This window comes from Rhincodon typus, chromosome 1 (assembly GCF_021869965.1).
Source record: "Rhincodon typus isolate 14 chromosome 1, sRhiTyp1.1, whole genome shotgun sequence".
Classification (NCBI taxonomy): domain Eukaryota; kingdom Metazoa; phylum Chordata; class Chondrichthyes; order Orectolobiformes; family Rhincodontidae; genus Rhincodon; species Rhincodon typus.
This window is the reverse complement of record NC_063332.1, coordinates 21,970,469-21,995,325: the sequence shown is the minus strand read 5'-3', so window position 1 is coordinate 21,995,325 and position 24,857 is coordinate 21,970,469. Positions and strand designations below refer to the sequence as shown.

Sequence of the window (24,857 nt, the reverse complement as noted above, 5' to 3'; positions counted from 1 at the left end):
TTCTGAAGAAGGGTCCAGACCCGAAACGTCAGCTTTCCTGCTCCTCTGATGCTGCTTGGCCTGCTGTGTTCATCCAGCTCTACACCTTGTTATCTCAGATTCTCCGGCATTGGCAGTTCCTACTATCTCAGGTACTTTATCGAGGTATGATTATTTTTCAACATGTGTTAAAGAAAGGAGAGAAAGTACCAGACCCTCTTTGTGGCCTAATGATTTTGGAAGGATGAAGAACAAAATCCTGATTCCAAATTCCTTGTGCTCTCAAGTGGCTGGACAGCTAGTTTACAATACAGATTGGCACTGGCAGCACAGGTTCAACTGCTGCCCTAGCTAAGGGTGACCATGAAGGACGTACCTTGCCCCTTGCCTGAGGTGTGGTGGACCTTCAGGTTAAACCGCCATCAGGTAGGTCTGTCTAATGAGAGAGCAAGAACTATGGTGACTTTACCAGTCTGTCATTGTCATAGTCTTTCATGTTCATACTACTTTTGTTCTCACAGCCTTACTCCATAGTGCTGGCTAAAATGAACAAGGAAGCTCGCTGAGGGGACACCGGCTCTCCAACCCCAACTCCCATAATGGCCAGTTAATAGTCAATTGGCTGGACTTGGCTTTCTGACCCTCAGGGCGCAGGAAATCTGACCTGAGAGAGCTAACCAGAAACCGTGTCAAGAGTGGATGACTTTAGACCTGGATTTATGAGAGTGTTTGACAGTTTTGTCAGGTTCCCAGCTAGGAGTAGGATCGAGGAAGTTCTTTGGGGGTGGGAGATATGGGAGGAAAACCTGGAAGGGGTTAAACTTTTCAGGATGGTTAAATCACATGTGGCAGCAGGACATGGCTGTTAAGTGGAAAGTGAAAGACTCAGATGGCCTATTCACTGGGGGAATGCACATGCCATCCATAAGTTGTGGTGGAGGCATGGGCAGGCAGGGAGAAAGTGGGGTGATTAAAATTTGGCTCCTTGTCACACTGATGTCACCAAATCTGATTCTTCCTCTGCCTTCACTGCTTATTTCCTTATCACTTCGTTCCTTTCTGTTTGCAGTCACTTCTCTACCTTTCCCCTCTCTCCCTGCTCTCAATCTTGATCTCAAGAGACTAATATTCTCTCCCATATCAATTGTTACCCATTCCAATTCAATAGAATTGTCTTTACTCCTGATCAGAACCATGTTTGGAAAAACTTTTTTATCCAGCTATGCATCGTTTTCTCCTTGTGAACTCATTAAAATGCATCCTGAACGGTTTTACTGCGAGGAACGATAAAGGTGATGGTTTTACTTTCAGGAATAAAAGAGTTAATTGGCGATAGCAGGAAGGAAGCTGCCATACTGTAAGGGTTACTGTGATTTACAGTTGCAAGGTTTTGGAAGTCAGTACAAACTCTTAACTGCGCAACTACTCACATTCTCTTCCCGCACTCGTTCTTTATCTCCTTGATGCCTTTCCTCTGTCAACTTTCGCCCCCTTGTCTACTCCTCATTCTTGTTCCTTTTCTTCTTTCTGTTTTTTCTTGCTGATAATCCTGCTGCACTTAGCTCTCATTCGTTTACTTTCCTTTGCTCTCAACTCCCCTCGTATTCATCCCACACTGTCCTTCGTACCTATTTCATTGCTCACGTTAGTCCCAAAATTACGTCCTCATGGACAATCTATTCTAAAAGTTCATGAGAATGAATAGATTGGAGTCATTTGCTTGTCTGAAAGTTAGTTTTTCTTGGTTTGGTTTATCAGTTTGCACAGTTGGAGTTAATGTTAGCCTCCAGAACCCTGGAAATGTAAATCACAGCATCGCTTCCTCTATGCCAGCATATCTCACCCTGTCATCAGTTTTTAAACTGCTGAATCCTAAAAATATCAAAGTCAACTGCTTTGTTTTCTTTGGTAAAATTGTGTGGATGAGTTTTGGATGGATTCACAAAGCAAAAAAAAACACAAAAATGAACGAAACTGAAAACACTGTTTTGTAGTGGAATGGGGACACAAAGAAAAATGTAGATGGAAGAATGGTAAATGGAAATGTATTCCTCTTTACATTTATGTACATTATTTCCTGATTCTATTCCAAGTTAAGATTCAGGGCTCACAGCTCCCATTACAAAAAGAGAGGACGTCTGGCCCTCTGGATCTGAACCCCAATTTCAGTTTGAGTGCTTTGTGTAAGAAAATTTCAATCACTAATTTCAAATCTAATGTTGATCTTGCTTTTGTGCACCTCCTGTGCAGCTATAACCTTGTATGTCTCGCACTGTCTAAACGCCCTGTGATCTTTATGTCGAATGTTATGATCTGCCTGTACTACTTGCAAAACAAAACCTTTCACTGTACTTCGATACATGTGACAACAATAAATCAAATCAAATCAAAAATAAGGTGCAGGGCTGGATGAACACAGCAGGTCAAGCAGCATCATAGGAGCAGAGACGCTGACGTTTCGGGCCTAGACCCTTTTCTGATGAAGGGTCTAGGTCCGAAACGTCAGCCTCTCTGCTCCTATGATGCTGCTTGGCCTGCTGTGTTCATCCAGCCCTGCACCTTGTTGTCTCGGATTCTCCAGCATCTGCAGTTCTTACTATCTCAAATCAAAAATAATTCACTGACAGACTAGCTGTCTGCATCCTTTTTAAAAAATTTATCGCGCTTTACAAATGTGAATCAAGTGACGGCTGGACACATAGGCAATAGTTATGACCAGTTACTGATTACTGGTCACATGGCTGTCATAACACTGTAAATAATAAGTTAAAATTACAGCTAAAAGTGTGCTTCATTTAAATTGAGAATATTTTGCTTTTGTACAGCCAGTGAAGAACAAATCATTGAAGACAGAGCCCCACTCTATCATTCTGTCAGTCAGTTAACCCAGTGGAGATCATAGAATCACTACAGAGTGGAAGTAGACTATTTGGCCCATCAAGTCCATGCCAACCCTCTAAACAGCATTTCATGCAGACCCAGGTCCCCATCCCAGTCCTGTAACCCTGCATTTCCCATGGCCAATCCATCTAACCTAGATATCTTTGGATTGTGGGAGGAAACCCATGCAACTCAGGGAGAATGTAAAACCTCCACACTGTCAGTCACCTGAGGCTGCAGTTGAGTCCAGGTCCCTGGCGCTGTGAGGCAGCAGAGCTAACCACTGAGCCAGCGTGCCAAACAAATGTCAGAGTAGTCATCGTTATATGTGTACTACTTCTCCCAAAAATAATTTATTGCATATTTTATAAGTTGCATTTACGGGAAGGGGAATTTTTACCCATAATGCAGGATGCTGTTGAATCACAAACAATGTATGTTCAGGGCTAAAATGTTTTTAAAGCCAGCTCCTTTAAAAGATGGTCTGACAAAGGGCCACTGAACTTAAAACGTTAACTCTCCTTCTCTCAAAAGATGCTGCAACACCTGCTGAGTTTCTCTGGCACTTTCTATTTTTGTTTCTTTTTAAAATGCCTTGCTTTAGCAATGATAGTTCACTCTCAATACTTGAGCTGAAGGCATCAGATCGGATTGTAAAAGTGTTAAGTAGTACATGGAGAATCCTGGATTTTACAAACACAGTCACACAGTGTAAAACCAAGGAAGCTGTGGTGAATAATTCTGGGCAGCACACTTTAGGAAAGATGTGAAGATATTAAAGAGGTTATAGAAAAGATTCACTGGATTGGTTCTGAGGAGGAGGAATTCGGTTAAATGGATAGTCTGGAGAAGCTGAGGATGTTCTCCTTAGATAAGAAAAAATGGAGAGAAGATTTGACTGAGAATGTCATGAAAGATCCGGACATAGTCAATAGAGCAAAGGAAACACTTACAGGTCGACAGGGAGAAAGGTAAGGAGAGGTGGTAGAGTGGGTCTAACTGAATAATTCTTGCAGAGAATCATAATGGACATGATGGGCCAAATGGTCTCCTTCTGTACTGTAAACATTTTATGATCATAGAGTCATAAAATCATTCAGCATAGAATCCTTTGAATCCATGGTCCTTTGATAGTGGCGTATGTGCAGAGATCTACCTACTGGGACCCTGACCTTTTCAGATCACCCAGAGGCAAAAGACGTCTCCAACTTAAATATTACTGACCGACACCAAGTCTACCATTGGAACAATGTGAGAAGCTGCCCAGTTAAGTGGAATGGATAGAAGGGTTAAGAAACCTGGCTGGAAAACTCCATGAGCAGGAGCAGACCAAGATCCCAAAAGGGCCTGACATAGATTTTAGATCTTCAATGGATAATGTGTATCTCAAGTAACGCAACATACAGAGAACCTGTAGCCCAGCATAAGCACATACATGGCACAAGCTACATTGGTTTCATTATTGTCTTTGGCTTGCCCAAAATAATGGACACTGCACAATTGAATTTTTATGCCAGTGTGTACTTCCTAATGAAGTACACAATTATCTACCTTCACTACTCACAGAGGAAAACTGGCTTTTTGCAGAGTGTAGGTAGCAGACTACAACCTTCTCCCCTGAAACCATGCCCCAGTTTCAACTTATTGCAAAGCTCTTGGTAGAGAGACCATTTGGCCAAACCAGTCCATGCTGGATGCTTATGCTCCTTTGAATATTGTTAAAAAAAAATTTGTATTTTAATATAAACCACATTACCACATTAAATGTCATATTAAATCACTTAAACAAGATAGCATGAGTAATGACTGTACTGTACTATATGTGGCACTGCAACATGAGAACATATTATAAGTCATATATAGAGGAAGACCAGATAGCAATCTGTGAACTCAGTCCATTCTGCTCGAAAAGGCTAACTGACTTAAGGCTGATTGGTCTAATAGAATGCCCTCCAGAGGTAGCATAATGTGTCTAAATTGATATGAATTAAATTACGAAACGACAATGAAATTCAGAAGTCAGAAGGTTACAAGACTATGGAAATTAAGTTAATTATTGTATTTACAAATTTTTAAAATTAGGAGCACTCACATCAATTATGCACAGGGCAAATGGGTGACTACTTTATTCTGTGAGAATAGGAACTCAGTAGGACCTACCACAGCATGGGTGATCCATTTCACAAAATGACCATTCAGATAGTCAGATTGAAAATGCACCCCAATGGCATTGTAATGAGGGTGACTGGAAGTAATCCCAACAACCTGGGAGGAACATCCTATCACTGATAAGTATTGTTACTGTTGGGACCCCTATTACAACAACAATTAGCACTTGTACAACATATCCACCATGACAGGTGGCTCACGCTGATTCACAGATCCAGGAACAGAGAATAGGCTCCAAGTCAGGACTGGAGAGACTCGGGGGAGAAATGACCAATTGTTCTGATCAGCTAAAACGTTGAAAAGATAACTATCAAGGACTTTTTCAAGGTGCAGAGAGAGGTTGAGAGGAAGAGGGGCTAAGTGAGACACTTCAGCAGAGAAATCTATTCAATATTCAATGATTGTCAAAGAGATAGAAAATTAAAGTTTCAGGCAAATTCCAAATATTCCATTGTTTTATTCATTTATGGAATATGAACATTGCCAAAAAGGCCAACATTTATTGTCCATCCCTAAGTGTCCTTGAGAAGGTGGTGGTGAGCTGCCTACTTGAACTGTCACAGTCTACGGGTTGTTGTTGCACCCACAGCATTGTTACAGAGGGAGTTCCAGGATTTATACTCCGTTACAATGAAGGCACCACAGTGTGGTTCCAAGTCAGATTGGTATTTGCCATATGGTTAATGACACTGCATGCTGTTTTATAATGGTGGGAGAATTACATACTTTATAACTACAGTACCGCTGTGTTTTACCCCATCCATCACTTTCGAGTTACTGTAAACATCCTGGAGGCTAATTAGAGCTTCAGTTCTTTCAATGAGGAATGTCTGCAAGTCGGTGTGTATTTGTAATGTAATTGCCAACTCCAGGTCAGAGGAAACTTTGAAATAACTGTTCCTTCTCTTTTACCCTTGATATTTTAAGCGTAAAGTCAAAAGGTTGATTAATGTTGTTAAAATTTCATGAATGTGACAAGATTTACTTGCCAAGTACATTCACTATTATAGTAGAAGGAAAAATGGAGTCCATTTGTATACAGCAAATCCCCACAAACAGAATTGGACTGACTGACCAGAGAGTCTGTTTTCATGATGCTGGTTGAGGTCTGAACACTGGCCACGACATCAGGACGACTCCACTCCTCTTCGTCCATCAGTGTCATGGAATCTCTGCAATTATCTGATTGAGCAGGTGATGCCCCATAGTATCTCCTTGAAAAAGCACCTTCAACAATGCAGTAGTCCCTCAACACTCCGCTGAAATGTCGGTTTAGATTCCGTGCTCGATTCTCTAGACTGAGACCTGAATATGTGACCTTCTCTCTCAGCAAGTGTACTTCCAATCATCTAGGGCTGACAGGCATCTCAGAAGGTTAAGGTATTGTGCTAAATAACTAACATGAACAGGATGGATCGCAGACATGAATTGGACCTCTTGTTGGTTTCGGTTTGGATTTAACAACATGGGATGAACTGGAATTTGTCCTTGGATATCCATCACTTTAGATGTATTATTTCTGGATAAGGTGCAGAGTGACTACAACTGTGCTCACAGCTGTCAAGGAACTTCCTTACTGTCCTGCCCACATAGAGTGATTTAACAGACTATACTATTTTATTTAAAGCATCAACAGGCTTCACTTCTTCACATTGAGCATTTCCCACTCTGCACTCAGCTCATCTGGGTGTAGGTGTTATTTGAAATCAGCCAGAAGCTTGCAAGTGAGCAATGCACAGAAGCACAAGCAGCATTGCAGACAGATTTTTATTAAAATGCAGTGAGTGAGTCAGGTTGCTCCCATCACATAGATCAAAACAAGAAACATTGGAGCATGAGTCAGGGGGTGCTGGGTGATTATAAGAAGCTGGATTGTTGACGCTTTTGTGCAGCTTGGATCCTAAATCAATCAGAAAAATGGTCAGCCTCACACTTTGATATTCACACGGATGCACAAGCTGCTTTCTGCTCCTGAGCATCTGCAAAGAATTGTGGATTAAACAGATCCATATGTTCTGCATGCCTTAAATTGACACCAGCCATATGTCAGCTTGTAAGGCGTCTGCTGTGTTATCAGGTATGCAACATGCAAGAAAAAGATCCATAATCACATTTTACACTTACATTAGTGAAAAAAAATCTCTTCTTTCACTTCAACTATAAGCAGGTGCAATTCTGGGCTCTGTTGCTAATCAGGTCCCACATTCTCTGGTATATGTCATTATCAGTGACAAAGCAACATATTAAACAGCTGCTTCAGATGATGTCATGAACCACAAAGACAAAGAAATCTCTCAATTCCAGGTGAACCTCAAAATTGATTGATCATTTGAAACAAATTCTGTATTTAATATTCTTTCAGGATAGTATGAACTGTCAAGTTTGCACAAATAGCTCAAGCCTGTTTTCAGATCAACTTCTTGTTAATCAAGGCATGTGTCAACAAGTGATATCCTCCATGCAATTAACCTACTGAGACGTCCACCTTGAATGATACCTGATTGTGACATAGTTGCTGCAAATTAATCAAGGGCTAATCTACAATTGATTATTATAAGACAGGCAGGTTATACAAAGAAATGGATACCTGGCAGTGATTACAAGGCACTATTCTCACAGAGGGGTTCAGGTCACCTTATAAACCTCGAGGGCAAAGATCAAGTGCTTTATAAACATCATTTGAACCCCATGAGACTAAATTACTGCCTTAAAAATATCATGCTTTGCAATAAGATTTTGTTATATATCACACTTGGCTGTAATATATACAGCTTTGTGTAGTATTTTTGTTACCAACTATGTGTATCATTACAAATCCAATTGTAAAATTTGAAAGAAAAAGATTAGTCCATTTAAAACTGTTCCTTTCAGCAAATATTTGAACTCTAAGTAGTTCCTATCAAGCAGTCTAACTGAAGAAATTGTAATTTAACCAGAAATTCAAGCCCGAATTATAATCTGTACTATTGACACTTTAACTACAAACATTCCAGTCTAAACTATAGCCAGAAAACAAAAATGACCATGCACAGTAATTACCTGTCAAATTATGTTACATTATTTAACTCCTTTAAATAATTACATTAAGTAATTATATTACTCATAAAAGCAGCATTTCACGCCCAATCATACTGCTCTAACATACTCCTATAAACAACAATCTTTGGATAGCAGAGAGTAGAGTGAATTTGTTGGCCTTTAAAAGTATTCTTTAAATAATCAATCCTTCAGAGCAGTCATGCAGAGATTGTTGTTATTTCTGCCTTACCATGATGATGAGCCTCTAATTAAGAGTTCTGTCAACAATTCTCCTCTCTCTTTCAGATGCAGATCTAAATACACCTCTGACGTTTTTGTCTTCATTGTTAAATGTGGTTTAACAACAGCTGGCATCTCTGATCTAAAGTACTTTGTTATGAAAGTGGGAAGGACATGGCAAGGTGCTGCCCAAGTACAAATTCTTTCTTTTGCTCAAAGGCTGAAAGTAACACAGCCAGCTATCTCCCAATTGGGTTTTGGAATCATCTGGTAAAATCAATATTTTTGCATTTCCTTTCATTTCTCAGGTGACGAAGAAGCAGAGTTAGTATGAGCGAGCGTACTTTGCCAGCTAGGAGAGTAAGATTTGCATCTATATGCCTGACTGATTTTAAACTGCTAGTAAACTGTATCTCACTTGGCTGTGGGGCATGTGTGTGTGTGTCTGTGTCTGTGTGTGTATGCATGTGCGTCTGTTTTGAATGAAGACCAAAATCTGTTACAGTCAAGTTGACTTTTCACACTCACTCAATTGGCAGACATTGCAGCTATGAAATTTATATTTGAGGCTTTTTACATTGGAGATAATTCTTCACACCCCTTCACGGCTCCATCTGGATACAGTAAGACAGGATTTATTTGGTGCTACAAACGTGTCATTGGATAGGCTGAGAAATTACTGAAATGAACAGTGATTTTATGACTGGGAAGATTTGTCATTGAGTAGTTTGGTGATGAGTGGCCTGGAGTGAAGGCAAAAGACTCTGGATGTTTAACAAATTATCATCTTTTCAATGCATTAAATGCACATTTACAAATCAAGCCCTTTTTTTTGTTCTTTCTTTTCAGGTCCTGCCCTAAACTATAGGAACGATAGGAAGAATAAACACCACAAGTCCTTTGGTTCCTTGCTGTCTTCACGTAAACTCCAATAGTGAGTGTTGACATGTTATTTGACCAGGTTAAATTAGTGTCCTGGTCTGGACATAGGTGTTTCTGTGCCATAACTTAGCAATGGTGTATGGATTGTGCCAGGATATGGTTACCATGCGTATTGTATAAGCTTCCATCAGCCAGCTGTTAAAGTCCTGGCCTTGTGCTGGGAAGACTCTTGTACTGTTTTGCTCCTTTGCAGCACTCGTTACAGTGGAAGATACTTCAAACATTCCATTAATACTGAAGGATACAGGTGAGAAATTAGGTACCATCATCATCGCTAAAGAATTATTATTAGCCAAACTAATGGGGCTAAAAGTAGATGGCTTGCATCCTAGGATCCTAAAGAGGTAGCTAAAAGATAATGGATACATTGATTGTAATTTTCCAAAAACTTTTGGATTGTGGAGAAGTACCAGAGGATTAGCAAGCTAATGTGACACCTCTATTCAAAAAGGGAGGGAGGCAAAAAGGGGGTAACTACAGGCCAATTAGACTAACATCTCTTGTTGGAAAAGTGTTGGAGTCAATTATTAAGAAGGTCATAGCGGAACATTTGGAAAGTCACAATCTAATCAAGTGGAGTCAGCGTGGCTTCATGAATGGTAAATCGTGTCAGACTATTTTATTAGAGCTTTTCAAGGAAGTCTCAATCAGTGGGAATACAGGGGAACCAATAGATGCATTGTATTTGGGCTTCCAGAAGGCATTCAACAACATGCCTCACAAAAGGTTCAATCATAAGATAAGAGCCCACAGTGTTGGAGGCAGTATATTGACATGGGTAGACAATTGGCTCATAGGCAGGAAACAGCGAGTGGGGTAAATGGTTCTTTTTCAGGTTGGAAATCTGTATCCAGCGGGGTTCTACAGAGATCGGTGCCATTTACAATAACTACAACTGTTTACAACGTAAATTAATAACTTGGAGGAAGGAAGTGAATGTACTATAGCCAAATTTACAGACAACATAAAAATAGGTCGAAAAGCAGGTTGAGAGTGGGGTAAAAACAGTTTACAGAGAGATAGATTAGTAAGTGGGTAAAATTGGCAAAAAATGGAATATAATGTGGGAAAATGTGAAGTTGTTCATTTTTGAATGGAAAAAAAAGAACGGAATATTATTTAAATGAAGAAAAATGCAGAAAGCTGCAACACAGAGGTACTTAGGCGTGACTTGTGCATGAAACCTAGAAAGCCAGCACACAGGGGCAGCAGGTAATCAGGAAGGCCATTTGAATGTTGGCCCTTATTTCAAGGGGGTTGGAGTATAAGAGTAGGGAGGTCTTACTGCAACTGTACATGGTGCTGTCGAGACTACACCTGGACTACTGTGAAAATTTTTGGTCCCCTTGTTTAAGGAAAGATTTCATTTCATTGGCAGTAGTTCAGAGAAGGTTCGCTTAGATGACCCCTGTTTGGGAGGGTTATAACTCATTCAGAGATAGTAAGAACTGCTGATGCTGGAGTCAGAAATTCACAGTGTGGAGCTGGAGGAACATAGCAGGCCAGGCAGCATCAGAGGAGCAGGAGAGTTGACGCTTCGGGTCAGGACCTGACTGTGCTCCTCTAGCTCCACACTGTATTATCCCTGATTGGGAGGGATTATCTTATGAGAAAAGGCTAAACAAGTTGGGACTCTACTAACTGGAGTTTAGAAGAATGAAAGGTTATTTCATTGAAGTGTATTGGATTCTTAAAGGGTTTGACAGCGTAAATGCTGAGAAGATGCTTCCCTTTATGGGACAGTCTAGGACCAGTCACCATAGTCTCAGAATAAAGGAGCACCAATTTAAGACTGAGATGAGGAGGAATTTCTTCTTTCAGAGGGTTGTGAGTCTTTGGAACTCCTTACCACAGAGCGGAGCAGAGTCCTTGTGTATATTTAAGGCTGAAACAGATAGATTCTTGATCAGTAGCGGAATGGAGGGTTTTGAGGAAAGGGCAGGAAAGTGGACATGAGAAGTGTCAGATCAACAATGATCCTATTGAATGGCATAGCAGACTTGAGGGGCTGAATGGCCTACTACAGTTCCTATTTCTTATGGTCTTATGATCTTAGATTAAGGAGTAAGTATTATGGATTGTCTAATTATATAATCCTCAGAGAGAACTCTTGTAGTGTCATGGTAGCATCCCTACCTCTGAGTTGGAAGCCCTTGGTTCAAGTCTAACCTCTTCTGGAGGTTTGTCATGATATGCCTAAACAGGATGATTAAAAATATCTACAATTCTCACCACAATGAAATGGAAACCTTGATGGTTTATGTGTGTGACGGCATTGCTGAATTGAGAGAGGAAGGAAGGCTTGGATTCGTACAGCGTCCTTCACAACTTTAGGAATGTCCAAGCATTTTACAGTTGACTAGCTAACCTGTGAAGTGCTGTTACTCCTCTACATAAGAGCAGGAGTCGACTACTTGACCCATCAAGAATGGTTACTATTGTGGTTCAGTTGTGATCTAACTCCACATTTACACCTTTACTCCTTATCTTTCAATACATCTGCTGAGTAAAAATCAATGACAGATGCAGAATTAATAATTGACACTGCATGGGCTGCCAATTGTAGTGGTGCTCAAAGCATTTAGCACCATTTGCGTGTAAAGGAGTTTCCTGACTTCACTTACATGTTTATCTAAACTCTATTTGTATAGCCTCTAACTAATTCCCAAAGAATCGTAACTTATTTTCTATTTCTTAATTCTATCCATAAAGACTGCACTGCCTGTTTACCAATCATTATCATTGAATTAATTTCATTTTTGATCATCCCCTTCTACTATTTTTCTTGTGCACCTTCTAACCTGATGTAATTAGATATCAGTATTGGCTATGTTCCAGCCATGCCTAAGGAATGGGCTACCATGTCGTACCCCACATTGAATACATCTGCAAATCATGCAACTTGTTCCTTCTACTTTTGTGGGCTGAATCTTCCCACATTATTACTCTGTCATTTTTGTAAAGTTTCATGGGAGGTTCTCTCCATGACGCCTAGGAAGTTTTCTCAAGCAATCATCACTAACCAACCTGAGTAACTACCCCCCTTACCTCTATGGTGTCTCTCTCATCCAATGATAACTCAATATGTCCACTCACTGTAGCTGAGAGTACTCACCATTGCTGGGACATGCTCGAATCCCTTGAGCCATCTTATTCCCAGTCAGTCTTCTTTTATATACTATCTAGCTTACTCTCATATTTCATCTTCTCCCCCACTTATTGCTTTTTTAGTTTTCCTCTGCTAGGCTTACCAATTCTCTCATTTCCCACTGATCATCACAACATTGTATGCTTTTTCTTTTGCTTTTATGCTGTCCCTGACTTCCCTTGTCAGCCATGATTACCTTGAGTCCCGCCTTAATATGTTTCATCTTTCTTGGGATGAATTTCTGCTGTATTTCCCAAATTTATCCCCAGAAACTCCTGCCATTGCTTTTCCACTGTCTTCCCTGCCAGGCTCCCCGTCCAATCAACTCTGGCCAGCTTCCCCCTCATGTCTTGGTAGTTACCAGTTATTTAGCCAACCGAGAAAAAGGAAAAAGAAATTGAAGATCCACGAACATCTAGCTCGGTTATATAATGCTGTGTTTAATTTTGCTGGTGGGACAAGCACAGCTTCTAACTGCATTGCCCACAACTCCCAAACTGGCAAACCCCAGGAATGTCAAGGTAATGAAAAAGCTAATCTTTTCTTATCTTTGAACATGAGCAGAGGATATTCCCTGGGGCTAAGTGCGAGAATACTTGCTTCAGTTTTAAGTTCTCCCATTGCCGTAACCAACTCTGTGATTCATAGAATTATTGAATGCCTACAAGTGTGGAAGCAGGCCATTCAGCCCATTGAGTCTATACTGACCCTCCAAAGAGCAGCCCACCCAGACACACCCCAACCCACCCTATCCCTGTAACCCTGCAATTCCGGTGGCTAATTCACCTAACGTGCACATCCCTGAACACTATGGGCAATTAAACACGGCCAATCCACCTAACCTGCATATCTTTGGTCTGTGGGAGGAAATCGGATTGGTCTCAGATGATTCCTGTGGGCTACACAGGCATAAAGCAACCTTCCTGAAGGTAATCTCTGTCATGAAAAGTTGAATCCTTCTAACTAAAGACAATAAACTTTAGCTTTGTGCTTTGTTAAGTCACTTCAAAAACATCAATGCGGGCACTATGTGTCACAGCACACTAAAACAGGGGAATCATAACTATCATCAGCTATTTATGCCTTTCAAAATTTTCATATTTTATGCTTTTGGACAGCAGAGTGGCTCAGTGGTTAGCACTGCTGCCTCACAGCACCAGGGACCCGGGTTCAATTCCACCCTCGGGCAACTGTCTGTGTGCAGTTTTAACATTCTCCCCGTGTCTGCGTGGGTTTCCTCTGGGCACTTCCACAGTCCAAAGATGTGCAAGTTAGGTGGATTGGCCATGCTAAATTTCCCATAGTGTCCAAGGATGTGCAGGTTAGGTGGTTTAGCCATGGGGAATGCAGGGTTGCAGGGTTACAGAGATAGGGTAGGGGGGCGGATTGGGGTAGGATGTTCTTCGGAGGGTCAATCAGCCGAATGTCCTGCTTCCACGCTGTAGGGATTCTATAAGCAATTTGGAAATCCTGCTCCAACTATAATCTCGAAAAGCCGTAAACAATCTTGACATTTAACAACATACCTATCTCCTTTCTGACTTTTTTACGAATCATGGCAGACAGAGTTCACTGGTCAAACAGCTAAAGCAATCCAACGGTCTAAAATGAAAGATAGTCCTTGCTAGGCCGCAGTTAGGAAGTTTATTGATCCTGAGGAGGTCTTCTGGTGCAGGGGTAGTGGACCAGAAGCTCCAGATTCAAGTCCCATCCCAGGACTATACCAGAAGAGTCAAACCAGACTTGTAACATTAACACCGTTTCTCTCTCCACAGTTGCTGCCAGACCTGCTGAGTTTCTCCAGCATTCTCTGCATTTGTTCCATCTCAAGGACTTGATGGCCAAGGAAGATGCATTTATAACAAAGTGAGTATCAATCTGAAATCTTTATAACATATTTCAACGGCAGGCAGTAAGAGCAAAAGAGACTGTTGCTGGAAAGAAAATTGGAGCTTCTACCATCACTATCCATAGGTCTGGATGACAATATGAATGTAAAAGTGCATACTGCCGCCCCAACTTGGATTCCCTGAGTAAACTGTAACATACCCTCACCACTGTAACCTGATGGCTTTAGTTACTTAAACTCCAGCAGTACCAACGTGTCTGTTGCACATGGGACATATCCCATTAGGCAGACTTTGTACACTCAATACTGAGCAAATGGAGACTTAATTTGTGAGTTTCTGAATAACTTGGTTTGAAACAGCCAAAACACAAGAGAAAGAGAAAAAGGAGATTTAAACAGGAAACATTATAGTTCATAAATCTAGGGCCTGACTGCTTTATTTATTGAACTATTCCTTCTCACGATAAAGGAAGTGGTTAGTCAATGATGCAGAACAGTGCAATTTGTACAGGTTTATTAGTCTAACTTGTATTCGGATATTGGAATCCTAAATAAAGAATGTCTATTTGATGCCAAATAGTAAAGTTTGACTTTAAGGCAGATGGCTCTCCTGATTCTGTGTGATAAATAGAACCCACACTGACTTTAACTAGGAACTGCAAAACAATCAACCACAAAGCCCAGGGTAATGGAGCTTAGTTTAACAGGCCTATAAGGAATAGGCAGATGGAGAAGAAATGCTTCAATCCTGTTTAATGGAGCTCAGAGGACACCTGAGTTAAATGGACCGGAACAAAAAATAAAGCAGCTTCCTGTCTTACTCGGTACTTACTAATCACAATGAGGGTGTAGTTGAGGTTAATGCTGCCAAAACCATTAGTGGCCTTGCAGATGTAGGTCCCAGCATCTTCAGCTTCCACTTCTTTGATTTTCAGACCCTGGCTCAGAACCCGGAATCGTGTCCAGCCACTGTGAATGGTGCGGCCATCTTTCGTCCACATGGTCAATGGTGGGGGGTCACCCTCGACTGGGCACGGCAACTTGATTGTTCGACCCAACCTCACAGTCTGTCGGTTGATCACTCGTGAAGAAATCTGTGGCGGACCTAAGGATCAAGTAGAAAAAGCAACTGGTTGAGTGGCCAGCGCAAGCTTAACATTTTTGAGTTGCTTTCTAACACACTCTTAACGACATTAGCACATCTCCATGTGGTTAGGCATGGTCAGTTACATGCCGTTTTATCATGACAGAACCTTTAAATAAAATGATATGCCCAAACTATTAGTCTTCTGCTAATTTCACTAAATCCAATAATATTAACCAATGATTTGATTGACGTGTTTAAATTCACAATAAGATGAGGCAGAGGAGAGAGAAATAGACTATTCCAAGTGCTTGTGTGATCTAGAAAGAGAAGGCATGGATTAATTTACTTTAAGTGATTTAAGATTGACAAGCACAAGAAATATTTTTAGAAGGGGTTTTAAGGCTGTAAAATGCATAACTAAAGTTAATGAATAAAGCAAAGACCATGTTAATATTTAAAAATAGGTTGGATAAGTGGTTTAAGGAAAAGCGAATAAGGTGGTTTAAGAGAAATGGGCATTGGAACAATGGATTCATGAGATTGAAGCTATTGTTTTTACATCACAAGAACAAGTTCTGAGGAAGGGTCACTGGACCCGAAACATTAACTCTGCTATTTTCTTCACAGATGCTACCAGACCTGCTGAGCTTTTCCAGCAACTTTGTTTTTGTTCCTGATTCACAGCACCCACAGTTCTTTCGGAATTTAAAAAACAACTCTTCAACTTTCCGCCCACGTAACCAAACAGATTTGAATTTTAGTGAGGCTAACAGATCAGACTGAAGATCAAACCTGAGACCTGTGTAATCTTTGGGTAACTTAGCAGTAGACCATACAGTGACACAGACACTGATCGGATAAGACATCAAAAACAATGTTTTTTTATTACAATCATAATTGGCAGGTTGGGATCAGGATGACTCTTCAAACTGATGTTTCTACTGAGGAGAAGCACTTGCCATGGGCACAAGTCAAGAAGTTGCTGGCAAACAGACAATGGTATCACAAGGTGCTTTGCTGGTCGCTCTAAGTCACACAAACACCGCAGTCAACAATATAATTTTGTGCTCTTTTTCCTGATGAGACATGAATGGTAGGATGGTTTTAAAAGTGCCGCATTTGAAGTAAATGAATGAAAACATGAAAATGACTGTTGGAAACATTGAGGAATTAATAGACAATACCTTCTCAGGACAAACACTGGCCATTATTTTAACATAAGTATGAACAATTCAACATGAAAATGGTTAATTTCTCAGTTACGATGGTGGACACAGGATATCATACAATCCCCTAATTCCCACAATTCCCCAATATTTAACATCAATAACACCATTTGGATCTTGAGTTTAAGATTCTTGATTTCACTACCAACACCCATCCAGATATAGATAATAGTTTGCATTAAGAAATTCTTCCTGAGATTTTTCTGAAGTTGTCTATTTGCTCATTTTAATCTGTTCCATTTTGTTTCAGTATTGAGACATTCCTTGAAAAAGTGTTCAAGATTAACCTTATCTATGCCAAGCCTGGACAGTCAGGATTAGCTTCATGATGTTTCCCACCACCCCCAACATAAGTGGAAAACATTTTGTCTTTATGTTTTGGTGATCAGTACCAAACACAGTATTAAGATGCAATTTTGACCACAGCTATATACCATTTACATACCAACTATACTCATTCACAGTTCTAGTCCATTCAATTTGAAAAATTTTGTTCCGTGGTAATTTGAAATTCCATTATTATAATTACATTATAATTCCATTATAATGTCAGCTTTCTTTCTTGTAGCTCTTTCTACATACGTGATAGTATATCTGTGACATTTTGTTTTTCTACCTAGATATAGCACTTGATTAAATATTTATTTGTATCTCATTTAATCTGCCACTTATTTGTCCATTTACAGATTTTATCTAAAACCATTAATTCAAATTGTGGCCCAAGGAGCCATCATGGTGTATCATGTTACAGCTTGGAGAATAATATTGGCCAGATTTTGCAGTCAGCAGTGAAGCGATCTCTGTGATTGGAGTTCCCCTTTTCTAAAGTTGCATCAATTCAGCATTTGCTGGAGGAGATTTGCAACATTCAGTAACAGTCTGTCACCAGGCAGGTTGAGCAACCAATCACATTGATGAACTCTTGTGAAAGAAAATCAATAATAACCAATAATTGTCCATACATAGTTTTTCTTTTTTGCTTATTCACAAGATGAGCGCGTCGTTGGCCAGACAGCATTTATTGCCCATTCCTAATTGCCAAGAGGGCATTTAAGAGTCAGCCACATGCTGTAGGTCTGGAGTCATATATTGGCCAGATGGCAGTTTCCTTCCCTAAAGGATATTTGTGAATCACACGTGTTTTTCTGACAATCGGCAATCGTTTGTGTCATCGTTAAACACTTAATTCCAGATTTTTTTTATTGGAATTCAAATTCCACCATCTGCCATGGCAGGATTCAAACCCAGGTCCCCAGAACATGATCTGGGACTCTGGATTAACAGTCCAGCGATAATACCATTACCTCCTCAGTCATTTTACAGACACTTAAATAAAGATTGGAACATATGTATGAGACTAACTTAGAAACTAAAGCAAAAGTGATTTTATCACAATTAAGACATTTCAAATTCAACAAACATCAATTGTATTTTCACAGCCAGAGAGGTTATCATCATGCACTACATATACTGTTAAAAGGATACTGGTTAGCTTGATTGACTAATTAGTCAGCAAACTGATGGTACAAACTAATGCCACCATACTGGATTTAATTCCCATTCTAGCTGAGGCAAATTTAGCACATGCCTCCTTACCCTGCCCCTAAGACTGGAGGGCAATAACATTGACAAACCAGTACTCGCAAGAAAACAGCTTGGTTAAGATGAAGCATCAGCAGAATATGCGTCAAGGATCTGTCTTTAGGCTTGGCACAGATGAACAAATGAACATTATTAAAAAAAACCAAGTTACATCTCATTGAGCAAAGCATTCATTCTTCAATGTTTTTTAAAATGAGAATATTTGCATTAAGGTGCAAGGTCACATCAATTCAAATAGTTTAAGAAGATTTCCATCTACAGAACGTCAACAGCACACCCAGAGGAGGATAAGGGAATCATGACAGCAACTTCTTGATGTCTACATTCATCCATACTTGTGCATGCCAGAAATTGCTATCACTTTCACAATTGTGACCCATTGATAGTTTTGCTGTTATTAAGACTGCAAAGTTTGGGACCCATGTATCTCGCAAATTACTGTACATTTTACAGGTAAAAGAATCCCTCCATTTTTATAATTCTGTTTCAATGAAGTATTACCACTGTCCCATGTAATGCCATAGACTATCAGTGCAGTATTAATCACTTACAACAATATAACTATGGCATGAATCAAGTTGTAAAATGTCACCACAGTACGAATTAGTTTAAGTGTACTTTTAGGATGTGAACTAGATGGAGCAGTTTTTATGTCCCTGCATTCCAAGGACTGCAGTGGTCCCAAAGGACAGCTTACCCTGAGGCAAGTAAGGATGGGCAACAAATGCTGGCCTTGCCAACAAGGCCCAGATCCTGCGAGCGAACCGAAAAAATTCAACTCCTGTTCCTCTGTCTCTATGTAGTATGTTCCACAATCCCGAATTAGCATGTTTTGTCATGAGCAGTATGTTTTGTTTGGTCATGCTTTGTTAATTCCTAATTTGTCAGATTGTGCACCTAATCAATAACATTGAACCAAAAGTGAACTGCAACAAATTGCATAGACAAAACCCTGTATGCAAGAAGTCACTTGTAATATCTGTAACAAGTCCTGCTTCTTTGAAAGAGTTATCCAGTTATCCCCACTCCCCTGCTGTTAACTTGTCATCTCGCAATTTTCTTTTCTACCCAATTGCTGCTTGAAGATATTTTTGAATCAATCTGCTCAGAGATATTATTACACACCTCTGGAGCAGGTGGGACTTTATTGTATCTGTTTATAACATCTTAACAAGCCCTGCACTCCAGATAACCCCTGTTTGCAGAAACAATACCATGTGATATGTGATAACCCTGCACAGGAAACATTGTCAGGGTCTCGGTTGGAGAACATCATTTCTGGCAAGGGATATAGTTGGTTAGACATTTGTCTTGCATGGTAACACATTGTTGGATTGGGAATATATTATATCTCATGGAGTATTCAATATCGTTGACTACAATGGAATTGAGCATTCAACAGGGTAAACAACAAGTAGCTGATAAGACACTATCCATTTCTACCCCATTGTGTTTTGGCAAGCCTTGTTTCACGTGGTTTATTGACTAATGCATGCGTAAAGCAAATAAAGCTGTAGATATAAAGAATGTGGTTTCCCAGATGCCACTGCATAATGTAGCGGATGCACCAACTGCGGAACAGCTTCTTGCTCCATGTTGGACTTACCACTGGGAAATCAACAGAAGAATTAATCTGAATGAATGCAGTCCAGAAACCAGGATTCAAGAGCCACCAGCAGCCACTTCAAAAGGACACATTTTCTGTGCTATGTTTGTTAACGTGCCCACATCCAGGAATGATTACGTACGACTTGTTTGACAGTCTTTTATGAAATATTGAACAAGATGAAAAAGTGCGGACCTCCGGGCAGCATAATTATCCCTCTACAGTTTCATTGATGCAAGCCATCTGGATGAGCATTTACACCCCATAGCCAACTACAGCTCTTGTAATAAACTCCGTCTCACCCCCTTGCCAATACCCACCCTCCCCTGCCTTCCACCTTGGCCTTTCATAATTGCTAGTTGTTGGCTAATCTGGAATTTTGCAGTAAAGAAAAACATTGCAATGTTTTAACTTGGGAAATATATATTCTGTCATGCCTTTGTCCAATGAAATATAATATTCATAATTAAGAGTGCGAACGCAAAGGCAGTTCCAACTAACAAAAAACCACTCAACATTTCTGCTTGCTTTGAATATTGGTGCGTGCAAGAGAGGTACATTTAAAAGTGCCAAATTGTATTGTAAGCCAGAAATTCATGTATACACAGAAGACAGTTTTCCTTTTATCAAAAACAGCAGTAGACATAGAGCTTGGAGCGTGTAACAGGGTAGCAGAGACTTAACAGATTGGCCTTTCACCGCAGGGACATGAGTTTGAATCCAGCCCAGACTAATGCAATGTTAGAGTCGACTGTATGTTGAGTGCAGGCTATCCCTCTTAATCAAGACTTATGTAATTAATTAATATTACCTATTTCATTCATATTTGATGTTGCTGTAAAATTGAATGTTTCTTGTGTTAACGTTGCCAGTAAGCTGTACAAAGATACTGATTTTAGTCAACTTAACTCAGTCCCAGAATGCTGAAAGTCACAGCATAGAGTGGGATCTGCCTGTGCTCAAATTGGCTCATAAGATTTTGTGTTGGTGAAGAAATGGGAAAATGAGACTTCAAGCCGAACTAAAATGCAGATTCCTACATTGCATTTGAGGTTCATTGTTGTACAGCAAATCTTATATTTATAAAACACCTTCAGTGCAGAAAGTAAGTGCCATAAAAAGTATAATCGTACAAAAATGGGCATTATGCCAAATATTAGGTAAGGGTGACTTGTCAAATGGTTGGTTTGAAGGAGATTTTGAAATTCTTTCATGGGATATGAGCCCTATTGGCTAGGCCACCATATATTGCCCATCCTAAATCGTCCTTGAGAAGGTAGTGGTGAATCACCTTCAAAACTGCTGCAGTCAATCTGATGTATCCAGTGTCTTGGAATGGATTTCCAGCTTTTAGACCCAACAATAGGGAATGAGTAGCAAAATACTAATAAGTTTCAAGCTTGTCACATGATCAGTTTAGTTCCATCTACAAAGCTGAAGTAGGATACTGTATCAGCAATCTGTACCACTGCTCAGGATCTTAAATGAGCTCTCTGTATCCCACTGTAAGATATATCTGCTACCACCATCTTCTTTAAGATCATAAGACTGTAGATGCAGAAGTAGGCTATTCAGCCCCTCAAGTCTGCTGTGCCATTCAGTGAGATCACTGCTGGTCTGATAATACTTGACACCACTTTCGCCTTTAATTCCGGAACCTCAGATTTTCAATCAATGAGGGAATCAATCTATCTCAGCCTTGAATATACTTATAAGACAGTAAGAAAAAAAATTGTGAATATTCTTCAGATGTTTATACTTAGTTTGAAATTATGACCTGCATTAATTCAGTACCTCAACTGCAGCTCCCAGCAGCCCCTATCCCAAATACTTCTCTAAAAAAATCTATAGGGCCTGCTTAGTCTAGAGTGGGACAGGAAGACCAGTTGGTAGTCCACTGAGAAAATATCCTCGCTTTAAACAAGATGTCATTTATCACACAGTAACAAATAAGTGCACATTACACTGATGCAATAGACATTGTTATCGACACAATGAAGAAAACATAGAGATCATAAACCGTTCTCCCCATCAAGCCCATATGGCATCATGATAATCATTCCCTTACACCATAATACAACAGCTATTTCTTTCCCAGACAGATCCCTGTCTAGTTCAATCCACAGCCACCCTTTACCCTCCTGCATTTAATGAGTTTTCATTCCTCTTTAAGGAATTCTGTGCCTTGAATTCCTACCAATAACTTGTGTGGAATGGTTTAGAAGCTTTAACAAAATCAAAACATTTTACATCCACAGAAAGTCTGTTGTCAACAAGGTCTGTCATTTCACTGAACAAACTCCAGTGAATTTGTTAGACAAGACCCCCTGCCCATTATCCATTTTGACTCTGTCATATCAAATCATACCATACCATATGTGTCTAGGCCTTTCATTATCCCTTCCCTCAAAATGCCTTGTACTTTATCCACAACAGATGTTGGGCACAGTGATCCTTAGTCCCACATGTTATCCCTATGCTCAATTTTAAAATTGGACATTATATTTGTCACTTATCATCCTGAAGCATGCGTCAAATGGCTTCCTTAAAATGCCGCCAAAGATGCGGTTGGTTTCGTTGGACATTTCTTTAGATATCATTGTCTGAGGTCCATTCAAATCACTGCCTTGCCTTAAAGTAACTTCAAGAGTTTATTAGAAACCAGTTTGTTTGAAATTTCCTATCTTACTTCAGCCATCTGCTCCTGAAATGGAGATTCTGTGCTGAGGATACTGCCTGAAAGTGTCCGCTATGAACTCATAAAGAATACATTCAGCATCTTTTCTATGCTTTGACCATTTAATACGATTTCATCAAATTACAGGATCATTCAAACGACCCCATTATTTTATTGCTTTACCTCCATGCAGTTAATCTATACCTCTGGCAGTTAAATAACAACAGATCAAAATTCACATCTTGTATTCCCCATTATTTGGAAAGCTTGTGCAATTTCCCTTTCCTTCCGACATTCAAAACTAGTTTTAATTGCTAACTTGGGGGAAAGACTGCTTTCACTGCAAACATCTTGCAAGGGAAATTTCACCTAACCACAGACATATGGAAAATCCACCGCTGCTGAATCCTGTCCTCGGAGACCAATCGCACTGACATTGTTGAAGCTAAACTTTATTATCACATTAAACACGACCAAAAGAGGAAATTCCTAAGAAGGTCAAACTGTGTGGACATTTGTTTTAGTGCGGGGGTGGTGGAGAGGTGATGAAGGTTACATCTTGGTGCGTCTCTCTGACTCCAGTGAGCTATCTTCCTTTTCTCCTCCTTTGATTTACTTTCCATGTTTTTCCAATGCTTGTGACAGCAAGCTTCTTACTAACACACTTTCCACAGTCCTGCATTGTAATCAGTCAAAGATTTGAATATGCGATGAGATGGACCTCGGATAAGAATTTATGCTTTGCTGGGTCCCTGTGGGGGTTTCAGTAATGAGGTTAGACTGGTTTCCATTAATGTATCATCTGAGTTGATGTAGTTTAAAAGGGAGCATTGCTGCTTGATTAATTGTTTTGTGAGACTGCAATTTGCCAAGTTAGAGAATCAAAGGGCATAATTGTGACATGATGACATCATTGCATAATCGATCAACATTTTTTTAAAAAGTGAACTTGACCAAACTGTCTATAGCAAGCACGGCACTAAAAATGCTCACAGTGCAGCAGATAGAACCAGGACCTGTGGAATAAACATTCCACAGTGGCCAAGAGAACAAAGTCTACCTGGATCAGATTGTTCAGGTTTATGTAAAAAATTACACTTATCACCAAAACAATTTGCAAAACCAATTTATTGGGGGAACATTGGTTAGACCACTTTTGGAATGTTGCGTTCAGGAAATAAGTTGTCAAACTCAAAAGTGTGCAGAAAAGATTTACAAAGCATTATAGGGGTTTGAACCATAGGTAGAGAGTGAATAGGTTGGGGCTATTTTCCCTGGAACACCAGAGGCTGAGGGGTGACCTTATAGAGGTTTACAAAATCATGACGGGCATAAATAGGATGAATAATCAAGGTCTTTTCCCCAGGGTAGGGGAGTATTAAACTAGAGGGCATAGGTTTAAGGTGAGAGGGGAAAGATTTAAAAGGGACCTGAGGGGCAACTTTTTCACGCAGAGGGTGGTGCGTGTATGGAATGAGCTGCCAGAGGAGGTGGTGGAGGCCGGTACAATTACAACATTTAAAAGGCATCTGGATGGGTGTATGAATAGGAAAGGTTTAGAAGGATATGGGCCAAATTCTGGCAAATGGGACGAGATTAATTTAGGATATCTGATCGGCATGGACAATTTGGAACTAAGGGTCTGTTTCTGCGCTGTACAATTCTATGACTCTAATAAAAGTATTTGTATCCATGCAAGAAACCCACCACCACCCTCAGTGACTGGGAGGAAATACACCCCAGTATCAGCAATTACAAAGAGCTCTAGACAGCAAATTAACTTAGGAACTGACCCCTCAGTCCCTGCAGCCAACTCTGCTTAGCTCAGATCTAATTTGTACTTCAATTCATATTGGCTACGTTAGCTCCATAATCTTTGACAGTCTTAGCGAATAAGAAATAATTTGAAAACGCTGGAATTACTCAGGTCTGTGGAAAGAGAAACATAATGGGCAGAGCTTCCTAGCCCTTCAACAATGCAGACATTAATGAGTCAACTGGGAAAACGTGGGGAGCTGAGCAGAAACGTGATTCTCAATGTTGAGAAAACCAAAGACAATTTTGCACTTAATTGGCAAGATGAGATTCTTGCTAGTGCGTGGCGAGAGGCCTATATGCATGCATTAACATACTATTAGCATTTCACCTCATTGATATGTCTTTTCCTATTCTCCCAGCTGCCATGGGATAACTAAACAGTGACAATTCCCAACATGAAAGTTGGAATGGCTACCTGTATGCTTCAGCTTTCCACTTATTTCTCCAAGCTTCCATCTTAGACAGCAATCACCAACATTTCAGGGCATGCTCCATGGGTAGCTCCCAAATCCGACACCTCCATGGAAGCTGGCATCAGACATGTACCAGCCTTGCCACATCATGTATATCCCTGAACCACTTCTAACAGAGTCCTCCGCATCAATACTGTACTTTG

At 40.2% G+C, this 24,857-nt stretch overlaps 1 protein-coding gene across 1 annotated transcript in view; it reads right to left on the bottom strand.

Annotated features, from left to right (window-relative positions):
* The window catches only part of fgfrl1a (fibroblast growth factor receptor like 1a), a 284,761-nt gene that overhangs the window by 153,335 nt on the left and 106,569 nt on the right, over positions 1–24,857 (bottom strand). The window contains exon 3 of the mRNA XM_048603120.1: positions 15,058–15,330. Within this exon, the coding sequence (XP_048459077.1) occupies positions 15,058–15,330 (273 nt within the window). The remainder of the gene's footprint in view (positions 1–15,057; positions 15,331–24,857) is intronic.